At 31.1% G+C, this 25378-nt stretch overlaps 1 protein-coding gene and 1 long non-coding RNA gene across 3 annotated transcripts in view; both read right to left on the reverse strand.

Moving 5' to 3' along the window:
- Positions 1-23184, reverse strand: part of LOC143053983 (putative leucine--tRNA ligase, mitochondrial) — a 31959-nt gene extending 8775 nt beyond the window's left edge. The window contains exons 1-15 of one of the 2 annotated variants that reach the window (XM_076226810.1): positions 23046-23184; positions 22091-22231; positions 21588-21686; positions 20870-20998; positions 18633-18724; positions 18019-18079; positions 17008-17097; positions 16531-16674; positions 11151-11264; positions 9440-9562; positions 7288-7318; positions 6493-6591; positions 5532-5635; positions 5209-5262; positions 3882-3992 (exon numbers count right to left, since the gene is read on the reverse strand). In XM_076226810.1, coding sequence (XP_076082925.1) covers positions 3882-3992; positions 5209-5262; positions 5532-5635; positions 6493-6591; positions 7288-7318; positions 9440-9562; positions 11151-11264; positions 16531-16674; positions 17008-17097; positions 18019-18079; positions 18633-18724; positions 20870-20998; positions 21588-21686; positions 22091-22222 — 1383 coding nt within the window. In that variant the 5' untranslated portion in view covers positions 22223-22231; positions 23046-23184. Of the gene's footprint in view, positions 1-3881; positions 3993-5208; positions 5263-5531; positions 5636-6492; positions 6592-7287; positions 7319-9439; positions 9563-11150; positions 11265-16530; positions 16675-17007; positions 17098-18018; positions 18080-18632; positions 18725-20869; positions 20999-21587; positions 21687-22090; positions 22232-22613; positions 22687-23045 lie in introns of those variants that run through there. The other variant, XM_076226811.1, reaches the window with a different exon arrangement.
- On the reverse strand, positions 13923-15910 carry LOC143053984 (uncharacterized). Its single transcript, XR_012971530.1, has 2 exons — positions 15743-15910; positions 13923-14384 (listed from the first exon to the last, which is right to left on the reverse strand). It is a non-coding gene; the product is annotated as an uncharacterized LOC143053984 (long non-coding RNA).
- Positions 23185-25378: the final 2194 nt, after the last annotated feature.

Consider the following 25378-nt stretch of genomic DNA (forward strand, 5'->3'; position numbering starts at 1 on the left):
TGATGAGATTTTAACCAATTAAATTATATAAATAGCACAATTTCACTTTCTAAATTCCTTTAAAATCTATAGATGAAAATACTGTATTATTGTGTATTCTGATATGACATGCTTCTTTCGCTTAGAAAACAACACCGTGATAAAATTCTCGATATATCTATACATAGCACAGACTCAGAGACATACATAATAAAGAAAAAATAACTTTTATTCTTATTTGGATGCATAATAAAAAGAAGTATAATACACAAGAGCTCGGAGAAATCAACAAAATAAAAATAAAATAAAATTCTGTGAAAGTCTATTAATGATTTTGGTGCATTGAAGTCATTTCAAAACCTGACGTCACACACATGAAAACGCTGGAGTTGAAAGTTACGCTCAGGATAAAAGTCTAATGTCACAGCCCAGGCCATGTGTAAATTTCAAACAATCTATGGCTTCATGAATTATTTCTTATTAATTATTTAGATTTACAAAGACTGAACATAAAAAGTGAGTATAATTATTGCAATTTTTGGAAATGTTTCATACAGATATTTATTTCAGACATCAAAGTGTGATTTCTAATTATTGCAATACTTAATGGACTATTCACATTTATAAAATCCTCACTATAATTTCCGAATTTTACAGCAGCTTATTTCACAATTAAGTGACAACCAAAGATAGCACAGCAAATTTTTTTCTTCAGATCTTTATAAAGAAAGTTTCAAACAAAAAAAACTTTGTCATATAATGTAAAACCAGATGCTCCGCAGGGTGCAGCTTAATACGACCACAGAGGTCGAACCCTGAACAGCTCGGGCAAGTATGGACACAACATTTAAGCTTGATACAACTCTGAATTTGGATTGTGATTAAATAGTTGACACAACATAGGTTCTGACACAGAATGGATGTGGTCTAAGAACTTAAACTTAGAAACTTAAAAATTTTAAATTGGACATTTACCTATTATGGTCCAATATCCAAAATCTTAATACATGGTTAGATTCAGCATATCATAGAACTCCAAGAATTCAATTTTTGATGAAATCAAATAATGTTCAATTTTAGACCCTTTAGACCTCAATGTGGACCAATTTGATAACCGGTCCCAAATATTAAAAATCCAAATACATGGTTAGAATCAGCATATTTTAGAACCCCATACATTCATTTTTTGTTGAAATCAAACAAAGTTTAATTTTTGACCCTTTGGACCTTAATGTAGACCAATTTTAAAACGGGACAATACTGTGCAATTGAATATTTCTTGCTATTGCGCAAAACTGTACATTGAAAATTTCATGCTACTGTGCAATATTGTGCAATTAGATATTTCTTGCCATTGCACAATACTGTGTAATTGAAGATTTCTTGCTATTGCACAATACTGTGCAATTGAATATTTCTTGCTATTGCGCAAAACTGTACATTGAAAATTTCATGCTATGGCGCAATATTGTGCATTAGATATCCCTTGCTATTGCGCAATACTGTGTAATTGAAGATTTCTTGCTATTGCACAATACTGTGCAATTGAAGATTTCTTGCTATTGCGCAATACTGTGCAATTGAAAATTTCTTGCTATTGCACAATACTGTGCAATTGAAAATTTCTTGCTATTACACAATACTTAATATAATATTTTTGGACCCCGATTTGGACCAACTTGAAAACTGGGCCCATAATCAACAAGAGTGCACACGCTGAAATGTCTCGCCTTCTATACTAATCATTGATATTATGTTGATAGTATAAAGCTTTATTACAACTGTCATGACTGTCTCATAAACTTAACATTAACCAAGATAACTAAACAAAGACCAATGAACCATGAAAATAAGGTCAAGGTCAGATGAACCATGCCAGGCAGACATGTACAGCTAACAATGCTTCTATACAACATATATAGTTGACCTATTACTTATAATTTTAGAAAAATAGACCAAAACGCAAAAACTTAACACTGTGCAATGAACCATGAAAATGAGGTCACGGTCAAAAGAAACCTGCGCTACTGACATAAAGATCATAAAATATTTCCACACACCAAATATAGTTGACCTATGGCATATAGTATTAGATAAAAAGACCAAAACTCAAAAACTTAACTTTGACCACTGAACCATGAAAATGAGGTCAAGGTCACATGACATCTGCCCGCTAGACATGTACACCTTACAATCATTCCATACAACAAATGTAGTAGACCTATTGCATATAGTATGAAAAAAACAGACCAAAACACAAAAATTTAACTATAACCACTGAACCATGAAAATGAGGTCAAGGTCACATGACATCTGCCCGCTAGACATGTACACCTTACAATCATTCCATACACCGAATATACTAGCCCTATTGCTTATAGTATCTGAGATATGGACTTGACCACCAAAACTTAACCTTGTTCACTGATCCATGAAATGAGGTCGAGGTCAAGAGAAAACTGTCTGACAGACATGAGGACCTTGCAAGGTACGCACATATCAAATATAGTTATCCTATTACTTATAATAAGAGAGAATTCAACATTACAAAAAATATGAACTTTTTTTTCAAGTGGTCACTGAACCATGAAAATGAGGTCAAGGACATGGGACATGTGACTGACGGAAACTTCGTAACATGAGGCATCTATATACAAAGTATGAAGCATCCAGGCCTTCCACCTTCTAAAATATAAAGCTTTTAAGAAGTTAGCTAACACCGCCGCCGCCACCGCCGTCGGCGCCGCCGGATCACTATCCCTATGTCGAGCTTTCTGCAACAAAAGTTGGAGGCTCGACAAAAATCTAAGTACATGTTTAGATTCAGCATATCAAAGAACCCCAAGAATTCATTTTTTGTTAAAATTAAGCTAAGTTTAATTTTGGACCCTGTGGCCCTAATTCGTTGGGACCAAAATTCCCAAAATCAATCCAAACTTTCCTTTTGTGGTCATAAACTTTGTGTTAAAATTTCATAGATTTCTATTAATTTATACTAAAGTTATATATTGTGCAAAAACCAAGAAAAATGCTTATTTGGGACCTGTTTTTGGCCCGTAATTCCTGAACTGTTGGGACTAAAACTCCCAAAATCAATCCCAACCTTCCTTTTGCGGTCATAGACCTTATGCTAAAATTTCATAGATTTCTGTTTACTTATACTAAAGTTATTGTGCGAAAAAACAAGAAAAATGGTTATTTGGGGCCTTTTTGGCCCCTTATTCCTAATTTGTTGGGACCAAAACACCCAAAATCAATCCCAACCTTCCTTTTATGGTCATAAACCTTCTGTTCAAATTTCATAGATTTCTATTTACTTTATTAAAGTTAGAGTGCGAAAACCAAATGTCTTCGGACGATGACGACGTCATACCAATATACGACCAAAAAATTTTCAATTTTTGCGGTCGTATAAATACTTAATACTTGTGGAGCCATATGACCAAATGAGATCGAAAAAGAATAGCAAAATGCAACTAAGGTCAACTTTGCTATACAATATCAATTATGCCATTAATGAAAAAGCCATCCTAAATTATTTTTCATTACAAGATGAGTGTGGACTGTAGTTATCATTTTATGTTTTCATCTTAAACTTTTATCTAAGGGCTGTTCCAGAAAATACTATGTCCCCCCCAGGGACGGCACTTTTTTTTAACCCCCACCACCCACAGAAATAAAATTTAATTAGAACAGCACTCCCTTTGCATTTTGGTATTTCAAATACAACCACCCACATAATATTTAAAAAAATTGCCTTCCCTGGGGGGGACATAGTATTTTCTGGAACAGCCCTAATCAAGTTTTAATTCATATGTGATATTCCAAAAAGTGTAGACATGAAATAGGCATTGGATTATCTCCCCTGGCAGTGTAATCATAAAACTTAAAATGCAACAGACCTGACATTTTGGACAATGAATCATGGGTATTGGAGTTCCCCAATACCTCTGTCTGGATATCAGCCAATCTTTCAGTTTTTCACTGGTTAATTGACCACCAAATCCTTTTTCCTGAGAAAAAATAAATGAGGATTTTCAAAAATGTTATGGTAAACAATTTATTCTAAAAGAAAGAAAATCTGCATGCACTGCTATCATGCTGTCTTTGTTAACTTTTTTCAGTTTTGTAACAGTAAAATGTGTATACTTTATTTACCTAATTAGAATTATGACATGCTATTTCCATCCTTCAAATTATGTGATTTATTTTTACTATTTCAGTATCTTCATGGTACATTTTCTATAATGATTATATAATTTAGGATGATTAAGCATTATATTTCTTTCAGTGAAAGTCTAAGAATTAATTGCTAATATTAATTAGTTTCTGAGATGCTGTAGTTATCATTTAATGAAAGAAATACACCTAATCGCTATTTATTCCATTCCAGATAAGTTCTAAAATTACACAACTTTTTCATCCAGTTGAAGCTATCTGGGACCCTGTTTAAACAATTCACCATGCATGATACTTTTTAATGAGACCTGTTTAAACTACCGTAATACTTCAAACAAAATATTTTTTTACTTCAATTTTAATTTCAAAAAAAGTGGATCATACTATATCAAAGTTTCTTGATGATCACTTTCTAAGGTTTTTTCTCCCTCAGCTCACTACTGATGACCTCCATTTTTCGGCCGGTGACCCAAAACAGGAAGTTGTATAAATGACTGTTTTTCCCGGAATGGACTAAATAGCGATAAGGTGTATTAATCAGAACTACATGTATCAACTTATGAGGAATTGACTTATCAAGGTAACTTTTGGAAGTGAAAAATAAAAAAAAAAAAAGATTTAAGACTAGCATTAGTTCAATAAACACACTATAGGGTTTTGTCAGTATAAATATGTTAAAATATCTACAATTTGACAATCTTAAGTACTTTGCTCATTTGTTGGGCTTACTCACATTAGATTGACATTAGCAACTGATATTGTTCCATATTAATTTTTAGAAAACCAGTTTATCAAAACTTTCCAGTGGCTTGTGTATGTTGTGAACACATTTTGTAAATATTTGAAAATATTGGAGCTTAGTACACATGATATTCCCTTGAAACAGATTCTGATATAACCTTTAAATTGTAGGTATGATTGCTTTAGTCATTACTTTAAAGTAGTGTTATTTATATAAATAATCAAGTTTTACATAATAAATTAGTAGGATTGTCTATTAAAGGCAAAATTTGTCAAGCATTGTTCGCTTTTCTAAAAAATACTTCATACCTTTGCATAACTGCAGATTTCTTGAAATGCTTGGTTTTTAGTCAGACCTGAAAACTGCAATTAGTATGGTTTATAGAACAAACATGTTTTATTTCATATCATCAAAATATTTACTTTTATATCATCAAAATATTTCTTATTAGTTTACTATTTTCACCAACATTTTACTTATAAAGATTCAATTCAACAGGTGAGCAAAATGACCTGTGGAACGGCACAATAAAATATCAGCATACATTAGTGCCATATACACATATTCTTTCTATGTTTTAGCAAACAATGAAAAAAGTAGCAAAGTGTGTTCAAATTAAGCTCATAATTACCTGTTCAGAATTCATAATGTTGCCATCAGAGTCTATTACCTCCTTGAAAGTAAATCCAAATTTCTCTGCACACTCTAGATCATGTTGTGATAAACTTGGTATGCCTGTAAAAAATCAAAATCTGCTCAGCCTAATTTTAAACAATAATTCTAAACAAATCTGCCCTAATTTTAATTGACTTTGTACTCCTCATGCTATATTTCATGTAAGTGTAGTATGTTTATAAATATTTAGCCAGGTTTTACCATAGTTCACAAAATTACAGGGTGAAAAATCATAATTGATAGCAAATGAATGTAGACTGTTTTTGACTAAAAATGGAACAATTTAATGTAAAAGCATCACTGAACTGTTCTTTTTACTAAATTTTTACTTGTGTTTTTTAGATGCCGGCTCTATTGTTGATCTCCATACTCTTGAGTTTTCAATCCCTAGTTCTTGTTTGAGTTTGTGTTTTTCAGATGCCTGCTCTATTGTTGATCTCCATACTCTTGAGTTTTCAATCCCTAGTTCTTGTTTGAGTTTGTGTTTCTCAATCTTTATTTTTCTATGTATTGTTTGAGTACTGTTTTTTTGTGTCTTTTCCTGATTTTCCTTGTTGCAAAGGTAACATCTGGCCTTGAAGGCATAAAACTTTGCTCAGTGCTCGGAGCACAAAAATCATGCTCGAAACATGAAATCCAGCAATTTGATTGGTTGATTTTCGAGTCTGAGTTCAAAAATCATGCTCGAAAGTTTTATGACCGTGAGGCCTGGTTTTATTTGTCCAATGTTTTTTGTTAACGTTTTCTTTCTTTTTTGAATATTATTAAGTATTTATACATAAATGTAAATTCAGAAATTTGTGCTATGTTTTTATTACTGTGAAAATTGAAGCTACCCTCTCAATTGTGTCTATTCATCAACAATTACTATTAAACATAAATATTTCTAAATTTGTTGTAGTTCTTCTATAACCTACCTAAACAGGCTTCAATCATTTCCTCCTGAGAGTTTGATATAATTATTGGTATTCTGTCCCCTGTTATGGGATGAACTGCTTCTATAGTCAGTAATCTATCTGAACATAAATGAAAAAATAAAAGTAAGAAAATGCTGACATTTTAAATGTCTTTGCACAATTCCTGTTTAACCTTTTTGAATATAACTTGCATGAAGATTGTTCATGCCAAATGTACTAAAATTCTTCCATGTGTACAATTTTAACTATAATTCTTAAACTTTTGCTTTGTATTGTTTGTAGTGTTTAAAGCCACTTTCACCTTTATTGCTATTAGTGGCAGCCAGTTATATTGGTGAATAAGAAGGAACCATTAACCTTTGGTAGAAAAACTGACAATCTTAGTCAATTAAAATTGGAGTCAATGGGACCTGTCACAGGATAGATTTCAACTCCCAACCTCATTGTTTTCAGGCTAGTGGTACAGCAATTCAACTTAAGACTACTAGGCCACATAGGCCTCTCTGGCTTTTGGTGCATAGCAAAGAATCCAATACCATCTACAACATATCTTTTCCTTTCATTACCAATAATAAATCCAAACATAAAATTCCAAAATGTGTTTGACACAAACTCCTTTACAAATGTGATTGACACAAACTCCTTTACAAATGTGTTTGACACAAACTCCTTTACAAATGTGATTGACACAAACTCCTTTACAAATGTGATTGACACAAACTCCTTTACAAATGTGATTGATACGAACTATGATGTAAATCTTTAAAAGAATATTGTTTCGACTGTAAGCCTTACCTGCTGATTTGCTTTCACCTGTATCTTTCAACTAAAAAGAAATGTTGTCATGATAAAACAGATTGTAATTCTATCTATTTTTTTGTGGAGTCTTATGGTGCCAATAATTTTTTCTGTAAACATTTCAATCAGTATTGAATTTTTTTTCTTTTCTGAAAAGTATATGCTTATAATTTTTTAACAAACAAATCTAAACAGGGAAATTTCATTTCATATTCAAAATACGAGGAGGTATAACTTAAACATTAATAAAACTTCAACAAAACAATATAGATGTTTTCAACAACAAAAATCAAGTCAACAACAATGAAAAAGTACAAATGCTATATGTCAATACAAAAATACTGGCTACAATATATATTAGCAATTATTGAGCAGGGATGACTAATTTTATATAACTTGAATACCAAATTCTCAGTATAATATAAAACCAGGTGCTCCGTAGGGTGCAGCTTTATACGACAGCAGAGATCAAACCCTGAACAGTTTGGGCAAGTATGGACACAACATTCAAGCTTTATACAGCTCGGAATTTGGATTGTGATCAAATTTTTGACATAATATTTTCTGACACAAAACACATGTCAAGGTCTTATAAATCTATTGCACAATATTGTGCAGTCAAAGATTTCTTCTTCAAACTTTTAAAAAATTTGGAATTTGAGAAATTTGGAGGAAAAAAAATTGAAAACTACTACCACCACCCTTTTTTTCAATTAGTGTTAAACCTGACATTTCTTTATATATAATTTACAAGTAGTATAAAGGAGGTAAATCTGAACATACCCAACATTGCATGTTAAATGTTTTTGAATTACCTCCCTTACACTGATTTTAAATTTTGACCAGAAAAACCTAGTTTTCGCCTTTTTTGCCCATAATTCCAAAAAAATTTAAGCCATGACCTCCCAAAGTCAATACTAACCATTCCTTTATGGTATGGAACCTTGTAGTATAATTTCAGAGATATTCAAACACTTGCACACAAGTTATAGACTGCAAACTAAAACTAAAAAAATGCTTATTTTGGACCTTTTTTGGCCCAAAATTCCTAACCTTTGGAACCATAATCCCAAAAATCACTCCAAACCTTCTACCTGTTGTATTAAACATTGTGGTATAATTTCAGAGCAATTGAAAACTTATACACAAGTTGATATCCTGAAAGTAGAAAAATGCTGGTTTTGGGCCCCTTATTCCAAAACAGTTAAAACCATCATCCCGAAAATCAATCCCAACCTTCCTTTTGAGGTATTGAACCTTTTAATAAAATTTCATAGAGATCAATTCACTTAAACTAAAGTTATTGTCCAGACACCAAATGTGTCTTCAGACGACACAGACGACGACATCATACCATTATACAAATGCAAAATTTGTTTGCGGGCGTATAAAAAAAATATGAAAAAAATATAGTAAAAAAACATTATTTCTTAGATAAAACATACAAAAAAAAAATGTGTGTGTAGGGGGTGTTAAAGTGGTATGCATCTTCAATAAGTTTTTGGGGAAGTCCTTTCAACCTATTCCATTGACATAAATGAAAAAAAATCCATTTATTTTTTTTATTTTGGAGAATTTTGTGTCACACCTTGTCTTATGAGATTTTATTAGTTTATTAATAACTCTTTTAAACACAGGAAAATTTAGAGATTGGCATATAATAAAGACACCTATTTTGTGATGCAGACTGTCAATAACATGTTGTTTTATAATAGTTGTTGTCTGATATTTGAATCTCCCGTGTCCCCTTTTCATTTATATTTAAACCATACAATAAAGAGTAAGCAAAGTTTTCTTAAAAGATAAATCTGCCAAGACTTGTTGGTAAAAAATTAATCAAAAATCAATTTTAGTTGCTCAGGTTTATTCCATTTTATTTTTTTTGATAATGGTACACATTGCTATTTTATATATAATTTGATTTGAAATGAAGTTGATAAACATAAGTTGATTCTTTTAAGATAGTGCTTTGTAATCTATGTTTTATGTATTTATGTATTTTATATATTTTTAAATGCTTAGAGTAATTTTTTTTTATTATATAATGCGCTCTATAAATATTGTATTTATTTTTTACATGTCTTAAAATAAAATGACAATGGTTTTATAAAAAAAAACATTTTCCTTTTTGTGTAACACCTCTGCCTACCCTATAATACTGTGGATCATTAAATCTGTGGTCTGGAGACAGAGCTATGTGAGAAACACCATATAGAGCTTCAGGATGATCTGTAAACACAGACAGGGGATCAGTCATTGTCTCATCTCCATTCTACAAAATACAAGTAAATGTCTATCATATTTGAGTATGGACAGTGCCACATATACTTTTAATCTTCAATTTAACTTTCAACTCAAAAATGTTAGATATTTTAAAGGTTCTATAATTAATTTACAATTTCATTTTATAAAAAAATTACTCCCATCAAACAATTGGTTCTTTTTTTAAGGTTAATAGTTTAATTCTAATATGATGTCCTTCATTCACTCTGTAAACAACACCGTGATAAAATTCTCGATATATCTATACTTACCGCAGACTCAGAGATATACATAATAATGGATGTTAAAATATACCTCCCACGTAAATCCACATGTATTTGAACCTTCTTTGCAAATGCTTTGCCAATTTTATTGTATTAGAAATTGTAATAAAACAAAAGACAAAAGAAGTTTTATTTTTATTCGGATGCATAATAAAAAGAATTAATATATATTGCAACTAGTTTTGTTTATTTCCTAAATATAGTAACACAGCTATATTTTGTGCAATGTCAATTTCATCATGGAACACTTTCTCTACAATCAGGGGTTCATTAAGGGATAAAAATAAGCTTGATATTAATGTTACGATTTTAAAAGCTATCAATATACTAATTTAAGTTGAAGTTTAAAAACAATATTTAGTCAATGTCACAAAAATATAAACTTTTTTGTAAGCATCAAAGTTCGTATAATATTGTATTAAAATGGAATTTTGAGGTAGGTTTTGATTTGTTTTCTATCCTATTGCATTTGATTTCAGCGAGTCAGCATGGCATCTCCTTCGTTTCAAAAAATGTCAATTTTGGATTTGACGGTAATTTACGAGAAAACATGTAAATTAAAAATCGGAAATATTGGGTTTGAGAATTAAACATATTTTTACTAGCAGTTATTAACGGAATAATCAATGCAAGCTAAAGATTTATGAGAATATTTGAGCTTTATCTAACAAGGAGTTAAAAAGAACAGCTACACACACAGCATATCAATCCTCGCTTCAGTATTTGAATGAACTTATTTGTCCTATTAGAATAGAAATAATTCATGGAAGCCATAGATTTGTTGTAAATTTACACATGGCCTGGACCGTGATATTCGTTAATTTTATCCCTCGCTTATACTCAGGATAAAATGCAAATATCACGGCCCAGGCAATGTGTAAATTTCCAACAAATCTATGGCTTCCATGAATTATTTCTTACTTATACCATGAATAATGAGATTTCCTTTTTTTCTTTAATCATTATTTTAATCAAAAAACAATACTATCAATCAAATTGAAGTTTATATTGAAATCACATAAATTTTCATGTTCTCAGATATTTTGACTGAATAAAGATTTGCTATATAATTCAAAGAAGTAAAGGTTTCAAAATAATAAACCAATAATAATACAAAAACTGTCAAAACAAATTAACTTGTGAACTAATATATACTGAAGATGAATGATCTAACCATTTCTAAAACCAAACAAAAGCCAAAATTTGATCCCAGTATTTCCACTAGTTTTGGCAAATAATAAAGAAGAAAAATGAATTAAAACTTTTCAAATAAATTTTAGAATATTGGTCCTCTTTCAATAATTATTCTGTTACCTTTAATACAAAATCTAGCCTGGTACCAGTACATTTGCCAATCCAGTTCCTCTGTAAGCTTATGATGTCTCTCCAGTACTCAGGGTTTAATTCCTTTAATCCGTCAAACAAAGACTGGAAACAAAATTAAACAAAGCATTGTTAATTCTTTAATAAAACTTGACAACAAAGAGATGCTATTCTATGTTTATGTTTTTAATATTTTTTTTAAAAGAAAAATTGTCAACAAAGAGATGTTATCTACAAACAATGTCTACATACATCTTAAATCTTTAAATTGTTATCAATGTAGTCCACTCATACGTTTAATATTAAATGCCTTCAACTGAAATCATCACAGCCTCATACTGGTACATGTGTATGTTTTTCCTGGTTTTTTTTATCATTATATGTTTTGTCTTTTGATATAACCTAGTATCTATCTTTCTCAATCTCCTTTGATCTTTTTAGTAATTTTTTTTGTATTATGCTTCTCTTGTGAAATTGGACTCTATGTCTTGTAGAAAGAGAAGGTATGGTAATCAGACTTATATCACTGATGTTGCCTAGGAAACTAGGAATAAACAGATTATGAGTGGTCTTTCAATGGCAAGGATGTCTCTCGGCTACAGCTCAGCTCAGGGCAATAATTATCTATAATTGCAAATGATGTTTTTAGTGATACTTCTTTCGTTTTTTAGATACTGCAAAAAAAGAATGTCCATAGACACTATAATCTTTTTCAGCAAGAACCTGGTGAAATAACTCATCTGAAGTCCAGTGTACTTTACTCTAATCAGAGACATATATACACAGAGATTGGCAACTCCGTGAAATCCCGTTAAAGATCGCGGCCCGGGATGAGATTCTCGTCGATAAATATTAGAACATGTAATCAAGTCAGGGATGAATAACCTCGATAGATAATCAAGAAAAGCAATGGGAAAATTATTTCAGATCATATTATAATTTCTTTTCTAAAAAAAAACTTCTTGAAATCGTTATATTCATTTTTATGTATTTATTGAGAAAAATATTTTTTTCTGCATTTCATATAATTTAAAAATTCAAATCTGGTAATCATCAATTGTTATTACAAGAAACTTTTCTTTACCGCATATCTTTGCAATAGTTTGCTCCTTAATTACACAGGGAATTCACAGGTGTGCGATTACGCAATTTATTGCCCTCCGATCACCTGAATTTTGCCGGAGGTGAAGTTCTATATGGATTATTACTTGGTAATTGTTTTTAAAACTAAACAAATTCTGACATATTATTTTAACCATGACCAGAACTTTATTTTAACAGAAGCACTGGCCAATACTATAGTATTCAATCAGGAAAACAAAATGTCTTTTAACATGTCAAAAAAAGAAATGAAGCAACTTTTTCATAAATAAAAAATATGTAGCCAGTAGAATTTTGTATTGTGAGAAACTGATTTTATATCTGTTTTTAATTTAATTTTAATTTTTAATTGTCGATTTGACCTAGAATAAAATTATTTATGGAACCTTTGCATAAATTTGATTTTCCTAAATGCACGTACATTATAGTGTTGTCGAAATCACTATTTTTGCTGCCATGAAATATTGAATATGAATCTGTCATTATTTGTAGTTTTTTTTAAGACTTAATATCACAGACTCTGATCAAAAACAATTTGTATCATAAGTACATAAAAATGCCCTGCTGAACTGTAGAATTTTAATGTTTTGCAGTGGCAGATCCAGCCATTTAAAAAAGGGGGGGTTCCCAACCCAGAGTAAAGGGGGGGGTTCCAATTATATGCTCCCATTCAAATGCATTGATCGGCCAAAAAAAAAAAGGGGGGTTCCAACCCCCGGACCCCCCCCCCTGGATCTGCCACGGTTTTGTTTCATAGATCACTGGAGTACTACAACATTCTTATCTTTACTCTTTCCTATCGGGTAGTGAAACTTGAGTTTGAAATTAGAAAGATTTAAAATTGTGCACAAGTTTTATCTGATCTTTTGTGGGTTTATGTTGTTCAAGGTAATTTTCGGTGCAGTTATTTTCTTTTCATTTGTTATTTTTTCCTCTGTGTTACACGACCTTGTACTTTTTGTATTGCCCCTTGACATCTCCTGCTTCTGTTTAAACCTTTTCCACCAATATCTTTTATTTAAAACAGATGCCATCTGTTTTAAATAAAATAGTCTCATTCCCGGAATTTGTTATACATGTACAGTAATTCATTTTAATATCAGCTTTTTTATAAACATATAAACTGCTTGGTCTCTTCACACAACTTATGTTTAGGACAGATGGCATTAATAGGTACATACATGTACCAAGTTATGGATATATAAGTACATGTTATGTGCTTTTGACCTTCACAAGAATTCTTAAACATTCATAGATGTGAGCGACTAGTGTACAGTAGTAGAGTGAACATTTCTTGCTTCTTTTTCTACACATTTTGTCATTTCATGTAAACAATTAAATATGTTACTTTCCATGGAGAGGAAGGAATTTGTGAAACGAAATATTTTGCTATTTAGTAATGTCAAGATATATCACAGGGGTGTTGTAAGATAAATGAACAGTTTCTCTTTTTTTACATTATGCTACCTTTATGCTACAAGGGTAGCATTGTCCATTCTCATGATGTACAAAGATATTATAGAGTGGCCTTCCAATGATAGTCATACATGTAAATCATTGTCTCATTAGCAATCATACTACATCACCATATTGTTATACATGTACATGTATGTAAAAACTATGTACATGTATACTTTGTAAACATAAAGAAGACAAATGAAGTTGAACACAAGATATTTATTTGCTTTTTTATCCATCTGCACAACTGCCACTGTATTACTTCTGCTTCAAATTCAATAGATTGAATGCAGAGTCTTGTATTTGTTTTTAGTTCAATGGTCTCGCCATCAATTGCACAAAAATCGCATACACATGTACATCAAGTTTGGCATATGAACTACAATAGTATGGTGTTTTTACAGTCAGGATAAGCACATGTAATTTTCTCTCTTACAAAACCATTGTTAAGTTTCACATTGATAGTAGTAATCAGTCCACTACATGATAGTGCCATCACATTTGGATAAAGTCATCACTAATAGTTGTTCCTGTTTGCCAGGGAGTCTTATTTTCAATCAGAAAGACTTGGGAGTCCTACATTCATGTATGATATTATATCTCTTGTATGCTGCACTGTTAGGTAAATTTGATCAACATCTTTGTTCTTTTATAACATGCAGGATCCTGTTAAAAAAAAAAGCGGTCAGATACTGAATGTAAATATATATATAAAATTGTAAATGTCATCAAAGTGGTGGAAATAATGAAAAAAAACAATTTTTATACACAAATCCAGTGTCTTGTGAAATTAAATCATGTGATGGGTACAATTTTTCTCTAAAGATGGACAAGCTTATAAACTGTAGCCATGGACAGGGGTCTGTCTTTATATTGAAGAAAATTAACATGGCCAACACCTAAAATACTTATTTTTAATCGTAAATTGCATCAAAGTGGTTGAAAATATGAAAAAAACAACCTGTATACACAAATCCAGTATGTCATAGGAAAGTAATGCATGTGCTGGGTACAATAATTATCTGAAGATGCAAAAGTTTATAAAGTGTAAATGGACAGGGGTCTCTCTTGATATTGAAGCAAAACACCATGGCCGACAGCTATAATACTGATTTTTAATTGTAAATTGCATCAAAGTGGTTGAAAATATGAAAAAAACAACCTCTATATCCCAATCCAGTTTGTCATAGGAAAGTAATGCATGTGATGGGTACAATATTTCTCTGAAGATGGAAAAGTTTATAAAGTGTAAACAGACAGGGGTCTGTCTTGATATTGAAGCCAAAAAAAACATGGCCGACAACCAGAATACTGATTTTTAATTGTAAATTGTATCAAAGTGGTTGAAAATATGAAAAAAAACAACCTCTATATCCCAATCCAGTTTGTCATAGGAAAGTAATGCATGTGCTGGGTACAATATTTCTCTGAAGATGGAAAAGTTTATAAAGTGTAAACAGACAGGGGTCTGTCTTGATATTGAAGCAAAAAAAAACATGGCCGACAACCAGAATACTGAGTTTTAATTGTAAATTGCATCAAAGTGGTTGAAAATATGAAAAAAACAACCTCTATATCCCAATCCAGTTTGTCATAGGAAAGTAATGCATGTGCTGGGTACAATATTTCTCTGAAGATGGAAAAGTTTATAAAGTGTAAACAGACAGGGGTCTGTCTTGATATTGAAGCCAAAAAAAAACATGGCCGACAACCAGAATACTGATTTTTAATTGTAAATTGCATCAAAGTGGCTGAAAATATGAAAAAATCAACTTATTAAACAAAAAACAATATGTCTGGGGGAAAGTTATTCATCACACAAATTGTTTTATTCCTTTTCGAATGAAAATGTTTTGATAAAAATTACGACCTTGTTAAAAATTTTCATAACGTGCATATCGGCCAAGCTTTTCCCTTATTATATACTGCAATAAAACGTTAATCGTCGCAATATTTTAACTAATAACTACTACAAACTGAATAAAACAAGGTAATTCATATACGAAATTGAAATATATACTTACATTATGCTGTTTTGAAATGCTTGATGTAAAATAAAAATTGAAGCGAGGTGGTGTACTTGTCGTGATAGAATCAAAATGGCGATCTCGTTAAAGTCTCGTGTGATGCGATGTTTGGATTAGATTTCGCTGACCACTGTTACAGTTGCCAATCTCTGTGTATATATGTCTCTGCTCTAATGCAAGGATTCTGTTAAAGGTACACTTTTAAGGGCTCACATGATGTGTAAAGCAGAGATGAAAGTTCCTCTTGTCCACAGGAAGATACAATCTGTATGGCTGCTTTACAACTTAAGGATGTTCTTAGGTGAGGTTTTGGAATTCGTGTCAAATGTTCGAACTCCTTGGCTTTTTCCCATATAATGCAAGGTAAAATATTTTGCCCCATAACACCCATTTATTTTTTCATATAAGTCTTAATAGCTCATCAAAGGTCATTTGCCAAAATTTTAGAAGATTCTTAATTTTCTATCTTTTGTTTTAAGACCCAAATAATACCAATGCAAATAAAAGGTAAAAGTCCGATTTAGCCTTTTTCCACCATATTTTAAATCTCAAATATCTCGAAAAGGAGGTCCATGACCTATCAATATTTTTAGCTTATCTTTATCTTTAATTGATGCTCTACCAGCTTATAGTATCAATTTCAAATTCTTAATTTATTAATTTTTACCTAACCTCACCTAAGTACATCCTTAATTTCAACCCTTATATACCTAAGAACTGCAATCAATACTATATTCTGTAAACCAGCTACTAAAAAGTTTCTAGACTTGCATTTCTGAAAATACCTTTGAATAAGCTGTTGTTTTGATATACCATTGCCTCAGGTACTTTTTTTCCACTTTGGCCCCTGACCTCCAAGAATGACCCTGATCGTCTATTTGTTCATTGGCTAGTACTGTTTGGTCAATTGGATCCCAGTTAACAAGTCCCTGTGAAATCACAAAATTGAAGAAAAAAATGTATCTTCAGTCAAACTAATTCACTTAAGTTTGTGTGGGACTTCATTTAAAATATAAATATAAACTACAAAAAAAAATGTAAAATTTATGGTTTTGAAAACTGTAAGAATGAGAAAATGAGCAAATCAAGTTTTTTTTTCAATTAATTTAACACTTTAAAATATTCAACAGTAATCCAATCACAATGGTTGAAAATAGTACATTAGAATTAAATAAACTCTTCACATTTTTTTTATTAAATTCTACAAACCTAACTTGTCCTAATCAAACTAATTGTATTAGTGTCACATCAACAACACTTACCTCCCTTTGATAGACAAGTCCAGCTTCATACATCTTGAGGAATATAAACTGTGACCATTTATAGTAGGATGGATCACATGTAGACAGTTCCTACAGGGGAAAAAAATGAAGAAAATGAATGACAAAATAGTCAAACAGATTATAGAAAGAAAAAAGAACAACTTTTAGTTCTTTGTTATAAATGCATTTTGATGGGTTCCTCTCTTTAAATGATGGGACCACTTTATTTTTTAATATTCTAAAAACTCAGAAAATTGTTTGCATTCATAAAGTGCCATTCCAAAAATCTAAAGGACAGAAATAAATTAAATATTTTATTTCTGGAATTGCTATATACAAATCATGCCTTCATGTTTTAAAATGTGATTATAGGATTAAACGACTTTTTAAAGGAATTTATTGGTGTGTAAACTCAACCAATTCACTCACTAACAAATAAAAGTCCAAAGGACTTTATGTTTGTGAGTGACTTAGTCCAGTTTATACACCAATAAATTCCTTTAAAAAGGCGTTTAATCCTTATAATTCTTTAAAATTGGAGAAAGGGAATATATTTTTCTACGCTTGTTACCTCTTTCACACGTAAATTGTATATTTATGTCATTGAATAGGCCTGGCGCATGAATATATTTGTTGGTTAACGCAAAAATATGTACTCAATAAAATTTGCTATCTAGTAAAAAGTAAACTCTTATAATCATTCAAACAAACATTTTTGTGTATAATTTTTTTTAACAATTAACGTGTAGTGAAAATAAGTTTGTTAACGTCGGTTTTATTATTGCCGTCATCTTGTTTACATTGGTTATGAAAAGAAGTTCGGTCAACTTCATCTATCAAAAAATAACCAACTTCAAGATCAACTACAGGAAGTTCTCTCAACCAATCATATCAAAGTATTCCCTAATATGCAATTCATATAAGAATTACTTCTAGATAATGATATAGCAACCCTTTTGTATTTTCAATATAAGAACATTGCAAAAACTTAAAATCCTTGTATTAGCTTACCCTTTCCCAATCAAAACTACAGTGTAACTCTTCAAGCTGTTTCCTCATACTTTCAATGTTACTGAAAAATAAAATATCTTATTTATGAAAGTCATAACAGAATCAAGAGCAATGACTCAACATGTATCAATATATAGATAAAGAGAGTTAATTCAGATATGATGTCCATTTAAAATTTCAATGATGAAGGTCAAATAATTTTCCTCTTACATGTACATTTGGATCATGTCTAAATAACATCTGTCAGGGTGAAACAATTTTCACAAAAGATCTTACAAACTAAATTTGATCAAAGATATATTGAAATGCTTAATGACTTTCTAGCATTTTTTCATATATGGCATTTTGTAAATTAGCCATTGGAACTTTTGTCTCCCATAAAACAGGTGTTTAGCATGCATAGGTTAAGTTACTGAATAATACTCAAAGCTATAAATATTCAGAAAACATACAAAAAAAGCCCCCAGTTTAAACAGGTTTCTGTTCTACACATGCTTATGTATAAAAAGGTTTTACTATTTCATTTAAAAGATGTTTTTACAAATGCATGCGTGATTCATAACTGAATTTTGTAGTATTTGCCAGCTGCTTAAAGATATTAAAAAGTGAATTACCTTTTTGTCCATTTATCTGGCATTTCTTGTCTTTCAATGGCAGCATTTTCTGCAGGTAATCCAAAAGCATCCCAACCCATTGGATGAATAACCTGTTCAAAGTAAATGTATTAATCCTGATCAATTGAAGTACTACTGTTAAGGTATGGATTTGAAATTCAATACGGTAAGAAATAAATTCAAAAATTATTTTAAGGTTTGTGTCTACCGTTTTTTGGTATGTATAAAGCGCACATTTATACCCTAGGTCATGTTTCTTGAAAGAGGGGTGCGTGTTATACATGACTACAAACAATTTCTTAGTCTTTTTTTCAGGTCCAAATTCCGAAAAAGAAATTTCTAGGTGAAGTGAAGAGTACGGAATATTTTTGCTAAAACCTCGATTGTTTTTATGTTTTACATGTTATAATTGTAATATGTATCGTATTGTTCTTGATTTGTCATGTTTTATTCAAATAAAATACATTTTATATCTTTGTTGTTACGTTTATTGTGTAAATTTGTCCATCTGTTTTGCAATCCGGAAATTTGCCAAGTCTTAATTAAGACACAATACAGCTTTTGCTGTCAATTAAATTAGCCTCTGTGTTCCTTGTTGTCATAACTTACTGTTTTCGTATGTGTTCATCATAGAGAGTTGAAGAAAAGTGTATGAAAATTGAATAAACCACGCTCATTTTGAAAAGATAAACCGCCATTTTTTCTAATGTATTGATCAAGTGATCGCAAGTCATGTGGGTCAGTCATGTGACTTAATATTGTAAAGTGATGATTTACTCTATGATAAATTTATTAGGAAAAGTACGTTTTTACTTTGTAACTTTTCAACTTTTAAACAACTGTTTAAAACCATTCAAGAAATTATGATTGAAAACATTATAATCCCATAATTGTAAACTGAACGAATTTAATTAGGAATAAGGTCAACCTCTCACTGATTTGTTTTGACATCGATTAGACCTGTTGATTGAGGTGTGATAATCCGGATTAACAGCTAGAATCATCAAACAAAAAATAAAAACAAGGAGATTTTAACAATTTATTACAGCACTAATGACATTAATTATAATTATTAGACTGATTCGTAATTATTTTATTGTTTGAATCAGAACAATAATTTGGACATTTAATCTTGTCCTTGATACTCAAACCATTTATTTAATTTGGATTAAAATATTTATCTCAATCTAATAAAATTCTTATTCATTTGTTAGAATACTTTCAATTTCATATTTATTACGTATTCCGTACGGAATTCTCCGACATTGGTGTCCATTTAAAAACTTCCTGTTTACCGATAAACTTCCTGTTTGCCGATTTTGGAGCCATAACTTTTCCGAAAATGTCTAGGAGTATTATATGACCAATAAACTTTTTTCTCTTGTTTCTTGGACCACAAAGGGGGTGCGCACTATACACAAATGCGCACTATACATACCAAAAGACGGTATGCGAAAAATGTGTATTTTTTGCAATAATAAGAACTCACATTCTGATATCTTATACACATATCTGTAAGAACTCACATTCTGATATCTTATACACATATCTGTAAGAACTCACATTCTGATATCTTATACATATATCTGTAAGAACTCACATTCTGATATCTTATACACATATCTGTTAGAACTCACATTCTGATATCTTATACACATATCTGTAAGAATTCGCATTCTGATATCTTATACATATATCTGTAAGAACTCACATTCTGATATCTTATACACATATCTGTAAGTACTCACATTCTGATATCTTATACACATATCTGTAAGAACTCACATTCTGATATCTTATACACATATCTGTTAGAACTCACATTCTGATATCTTATACACATATCTGTAAGAATTCGCATTCTGATATCTTATACATATATCTGTAAGAACTCACATTCTGATATCTTATACACATATCTGTAAGAACTCACATTCTGATATCTTATACACATATCTGTAAGAACTCACATTCTGATATCTTATACACATATCTGTAAGAACTCACATTCTGTTATCACAATAATTAATCTCTAATATTTCAACTGATCCAGATTCGAAATAGATCTATCTGAATGGATTACAGGATCATTTTTCATAACCCAAAATTTCAGAGTCAACCGAGAGTAAACTTACAAATTCGTTGCTTTAAACATTTAAAATAAATCTAAGGATGGAGTTTGCTGTTGTTTACATTTTACTGCTGTGTAAAAATTTAGCTAATTATAAATATCTTACCTGTTTGCCCTTTAACCTGTGGTATCTAGCCATACAGTCACTAAGTGTGTACACACGTACATGTCCCATGTGTAGTTTACCACTAGGATAGGGAAACATGGACAGTACATAGTATTTCTCTTTGTCAGACTGAAAAAACATAATTATTGTATAACATCTCTTTTTCTTGCACATACATGTGTGCAATCTCAGACATTGTGTTTTATACAAAAGGGTCAAATTATGACTTGTTGTCTTATTTCTAACATTTTATTATATAAAAAAACAATAAAACATCTGCCCCTTAAGAGTTATCAATATTGTATTATTGGGTTTTTTGTCAGTTTTTGTTTTTTGTCCATTTTCATAAAATCAGTCAGTGTTAATAACTCAAAATCACTCATCTCAGCTATTTTGTGTAACAACAGGAAATAAGAGATAGATTTCTATGATATAGTAAGAACTCTGAATTAAGACAGCACTGTAGTACCAGTAATTAAATGATTAATTTAATTGTCCTATTTAACTCCAATTTAACCTTCCCATCAATGCTTTTTTTCTCTTATATACAGAAATTGCATAACTTTTTACATACAAGATGTACAGTTCTTAGCAAAAAATTCAAATGAAATGCAAAAATACATAAAACAGCTGTTAATTTATGGTTCATGTGCTTTGTTATGTTGCTATCTCTCTGATGTTTACCCAATAACAAGGTATATCTTTATAAACTAATTACCTTCAAATCAAACTTTTGTCTGGTTTTATTCTGTTCTTGTATTTTGGGATTCCAGTACTTTTCCAGTTCAATTCTTGTTTCAGAATTATATTTTGCAGGCTGAAAAAAAAAAGAGTTTGTATCAGTTTTCACCCTTCCTGCTTTCATACTGTACTCCATACATTTTTCCTTTAAAACTTTAGTATTAATTATATATAAGGTATATACTTTTGAATTATAGTCAGCTTTAAGAAATTGGTTTGGTAGCGTTGAGGAATTTTTTGTCAGATGTTCAGAATTCAGACTCCTTGTGAAAAATATTTTTCTCCATATCAACCCCTTGTTTTTTCATAGAAGACTTCAATAGCTTATCTGCTTATGAAAGGTCCTTACTAAAATTTAGGCAGATTCTAGATTTCTTTTTTTACAATTTGAGACCCAAATAATGCCGAAATTTTAATTTAATTGAAATATATTTTTGTCATAACAAAATTATTCATTCACTCTTTTTCTTTATAAATTACCCATATTTTGGTTTTACTGTATAGATTTCTTGCTGCAACAATTCTGTATGAACTAAAATCCAAGTTAAGAATTCCTGGGTTTGTCTTCATGAATCTCCACTGGCACCAGCTAACAGGTAATTTACATCTCATATTTTTGTCCTGCAATATAACATGTACATTAACTTCTGTATCTTCAAATGTTTTAATCTGTTATACGATGATATACAAGGAACCTACATACAAGACAAAAGAAATCAAATTACTTCAGTTAAATTAACTTTTATTTTAAAGTAAAAATAACATATATCTCATAGTTATATAATAGTCTCTATAATCAATAAAATCAGTATTATACCATATAAAATATGTAAAATGTAGTTTCGGGTAATATCTATCGATTCTCAATTTAAAATTGCGTTTTCAGGAGTTTTTCGAGGAATCAGTGAACCAATCTATTTATGCTTAGAAATGTAAATGCAAAAAGCTATACAATATCTTTATAAGATTTTATTGTCACAAAAACTCCAGTCTTAACAACAACCTTTTAAATCTACATTCGCCAGCTCGATTTTTGAAATGTTTAGTTAGATTCTGTGGGCCTCTACACTACAGATGATTTTTACAGATCTGAATGGAGAAATAAATATGATAATATGATTTACATGAACAGCAACAAACAACCACAGAATTACAGGCTGTTAACTTGTGACCGGCACACAGAGAATGTGTTAAACAAGTTTGATGGTGACATCCCTCTGGCCCCCCCCCTTTTTTCCCCTTTTAGGAACCTGGGACAGTGGTGCAACAGTACAACATCAATCTAAAGTTGGCTATACATTAATTGACTTGTTCAAGTCATATTTTGTTTTAACATAAAGGTAGATAACCCATGAAACATTCAAATAATTTAGACCTCTACATTCAGTTATTTATGTCTGAGCTCTGACTGTTTGTTAAACATGTTAAAAATAATCTTTTATCTTTCTTTACAAAAGATGTCAGATAATTGTCCTTTTCTTTCCTTATGTTGTCATCACAACTCAATCAGCTAGGAAGAAAATGACAACATAAAAATTAAAATATACATAAAAATGTGATGATCATGGAGGCCGCCATTTATTTTTTAAAGGGAAATAATAGACTGACGGTGCGTCGGGAAATAAGTAAACATGATAAAAGAAAAATGCAGTTGTTATTTTACCGGCTCGTCAAAATAGCGTTTTATACAAGATTTTGCCATTTTGTTCTTCTTCATTCAAATTTTTCAGTATCATTAATTACGAATAGATTTTTTGGGAAAAAAAGTTTTTTGTTTCCAGTTTTGCAAGGACGTATATTTGACGTATATCCTCGATACTCTTGAATCCACAAACATAGGAATTAAAATTGGAACCAATTATGTGGGTTGCCCAACGTGCGCAGATGACATAATGCTATGTGCTGGCTCAGAACATGATGCCTCAACCCAACTACGCATCATTGAAAACTGTACCAAAAACGATCGAGTAAAGATAAACAGCAAAAAGACTGAAATTCTAATGATTAACAAGAAGAATAAAGATATAAATCTTCAACTTTTTAATGAAAAAATAGACGAAAAGCAAAACATTAAACATTTAGGAATTGAAAGACAAGAGAAAAATAATCCAAATGTAGAGAATAGAATTTCTGTTGCAAGAGCTACAATGTATTCCCTATTAGGAGCTGGATTACATGGAATAAATGGTATAAACCCACTATTATCGTATAAACTATGGCGGACTTATGTTATACCAAGAATGCTCTATGGAATTGAAATTCTCAACATTACTAAAACCGAGATACAAAAATTAGAAGCTTTTCAGAAAAAAACTTTTAAACAAATTCTATCCTTACCACAAAGAACTGCAGATGCTGCTATCTATATCTTACTCGGAGCCGAATCTATTGAGCAACTCGTACATAAAGCTGTCATTTCCCTATTTCTAAGAATATCAAAAGATCCCAACTCAATTGAGTGTAAAATTGGAATTAGACAGCTAGCTACAAAAGATGATAAATCAAATAGTTGGTATCTAAATGTGGACAGAACTCTCAAATCTTATGATCTTCCATCCGCACATGAGATTATACTAAATCCTGAGAAAAATTGGAAACGATTGACTCATGAAGTTATAGACAAAACCTGGAAAAACAAATGGACCGAATCTGCTAGAAGCAAATCAACACTCAAATATATGGAAGTAAACAACTGGAACTTTAAAAAACCAAACTTCTGTTGGAGCAGTGTCAGAGATAATAAAAGAGATGTTAGCAAAGGGATAATAAAATCCAGGATACTTACAGGACAGGGGCGGACGCAGGAATTTTCGAAAGGGGGGGTGCTAACCCAGGGCAAAGGGGGGGGGTGCAGGGGGGTGCAAAACATATGTCCCGATACAAATGCATTGATGGGCAAAAATAAAGGGGGGTGCGCACCCCCGGAACCCCCCCCCCTGGATCCGCCACTGCAGGAACTTACAAAACCCAAAGTATTACCAACCGATTTGACGGAACAAAATCTGCAGAATGCAAATTGTGCATGGTAGGACCTGAGGATTATAAACATTTCCTAATCAACTGTGAAAGTCTGAATTGTGTGAGAAAAATTCATCAAGATAGACTAAAATCCCTACTAGAGGATAATCATATCCACTATTGCAGTATAATTGATTCTGATGAGGATCTTCTAGAATTGTTGGTTGACTGTTCTAGGAACGACCTTATAACTGTGCCTCAGCAGAGAGACTTAGAACGAATCTGCAAAGACTGGATCTATGCATTGCATGCTAAAAGAACCCAACTTTTGGAAAACAAATGAACAATCAGTTGAGTTCTGAGCTTAAACTACAAGTGGCTGTCAGTCGTGGGAATGTAACATACAACAAGTATTATACTACTTTGTCTATATACTTAATTAATACTAAGTAATTCATAGTTAAACCATAACTAGAGCATATGTATTAATTACCCCTATAAAAATCTTATAGACCCAAATTCTATTGACAAACTCTACTGTTTTACTTAAAACTAATTTTTACAAGTCTCTTGTTTTATTCGTATCCCTTACCATTTTATCTTTTAACTACATATATTTAAACTTATTAAGAAACCATACTAGTCCATAAATTTAACCAATTACTAGTACAAATTAGTAGTTCCTTTCACTTTCCGTTGTTAAGAGAATATAAACAACTGATAAGATTACTTTTATCCATTTTATAATTTTAAATGTATAGTGTACATACAAGTTCCTGTTTTAACTAATTTTTAGTTTTATCCTATTCT

This window comes from Mytilus galloprovincialis, chromosome 12 (genome assembly GCF_965363235.1).
Source record: "Mytilus galloprovincialis chromosome 12, xbMytGall1.hap1.1, whole genome shotgun sequence".
NCBI classification, from domain to species: Eukaryota; Metazoa; Mollusca; class Bivalvia; order Mytilida; family Mytilidae; genus Mytilus; species Mytilus galloprovincialis.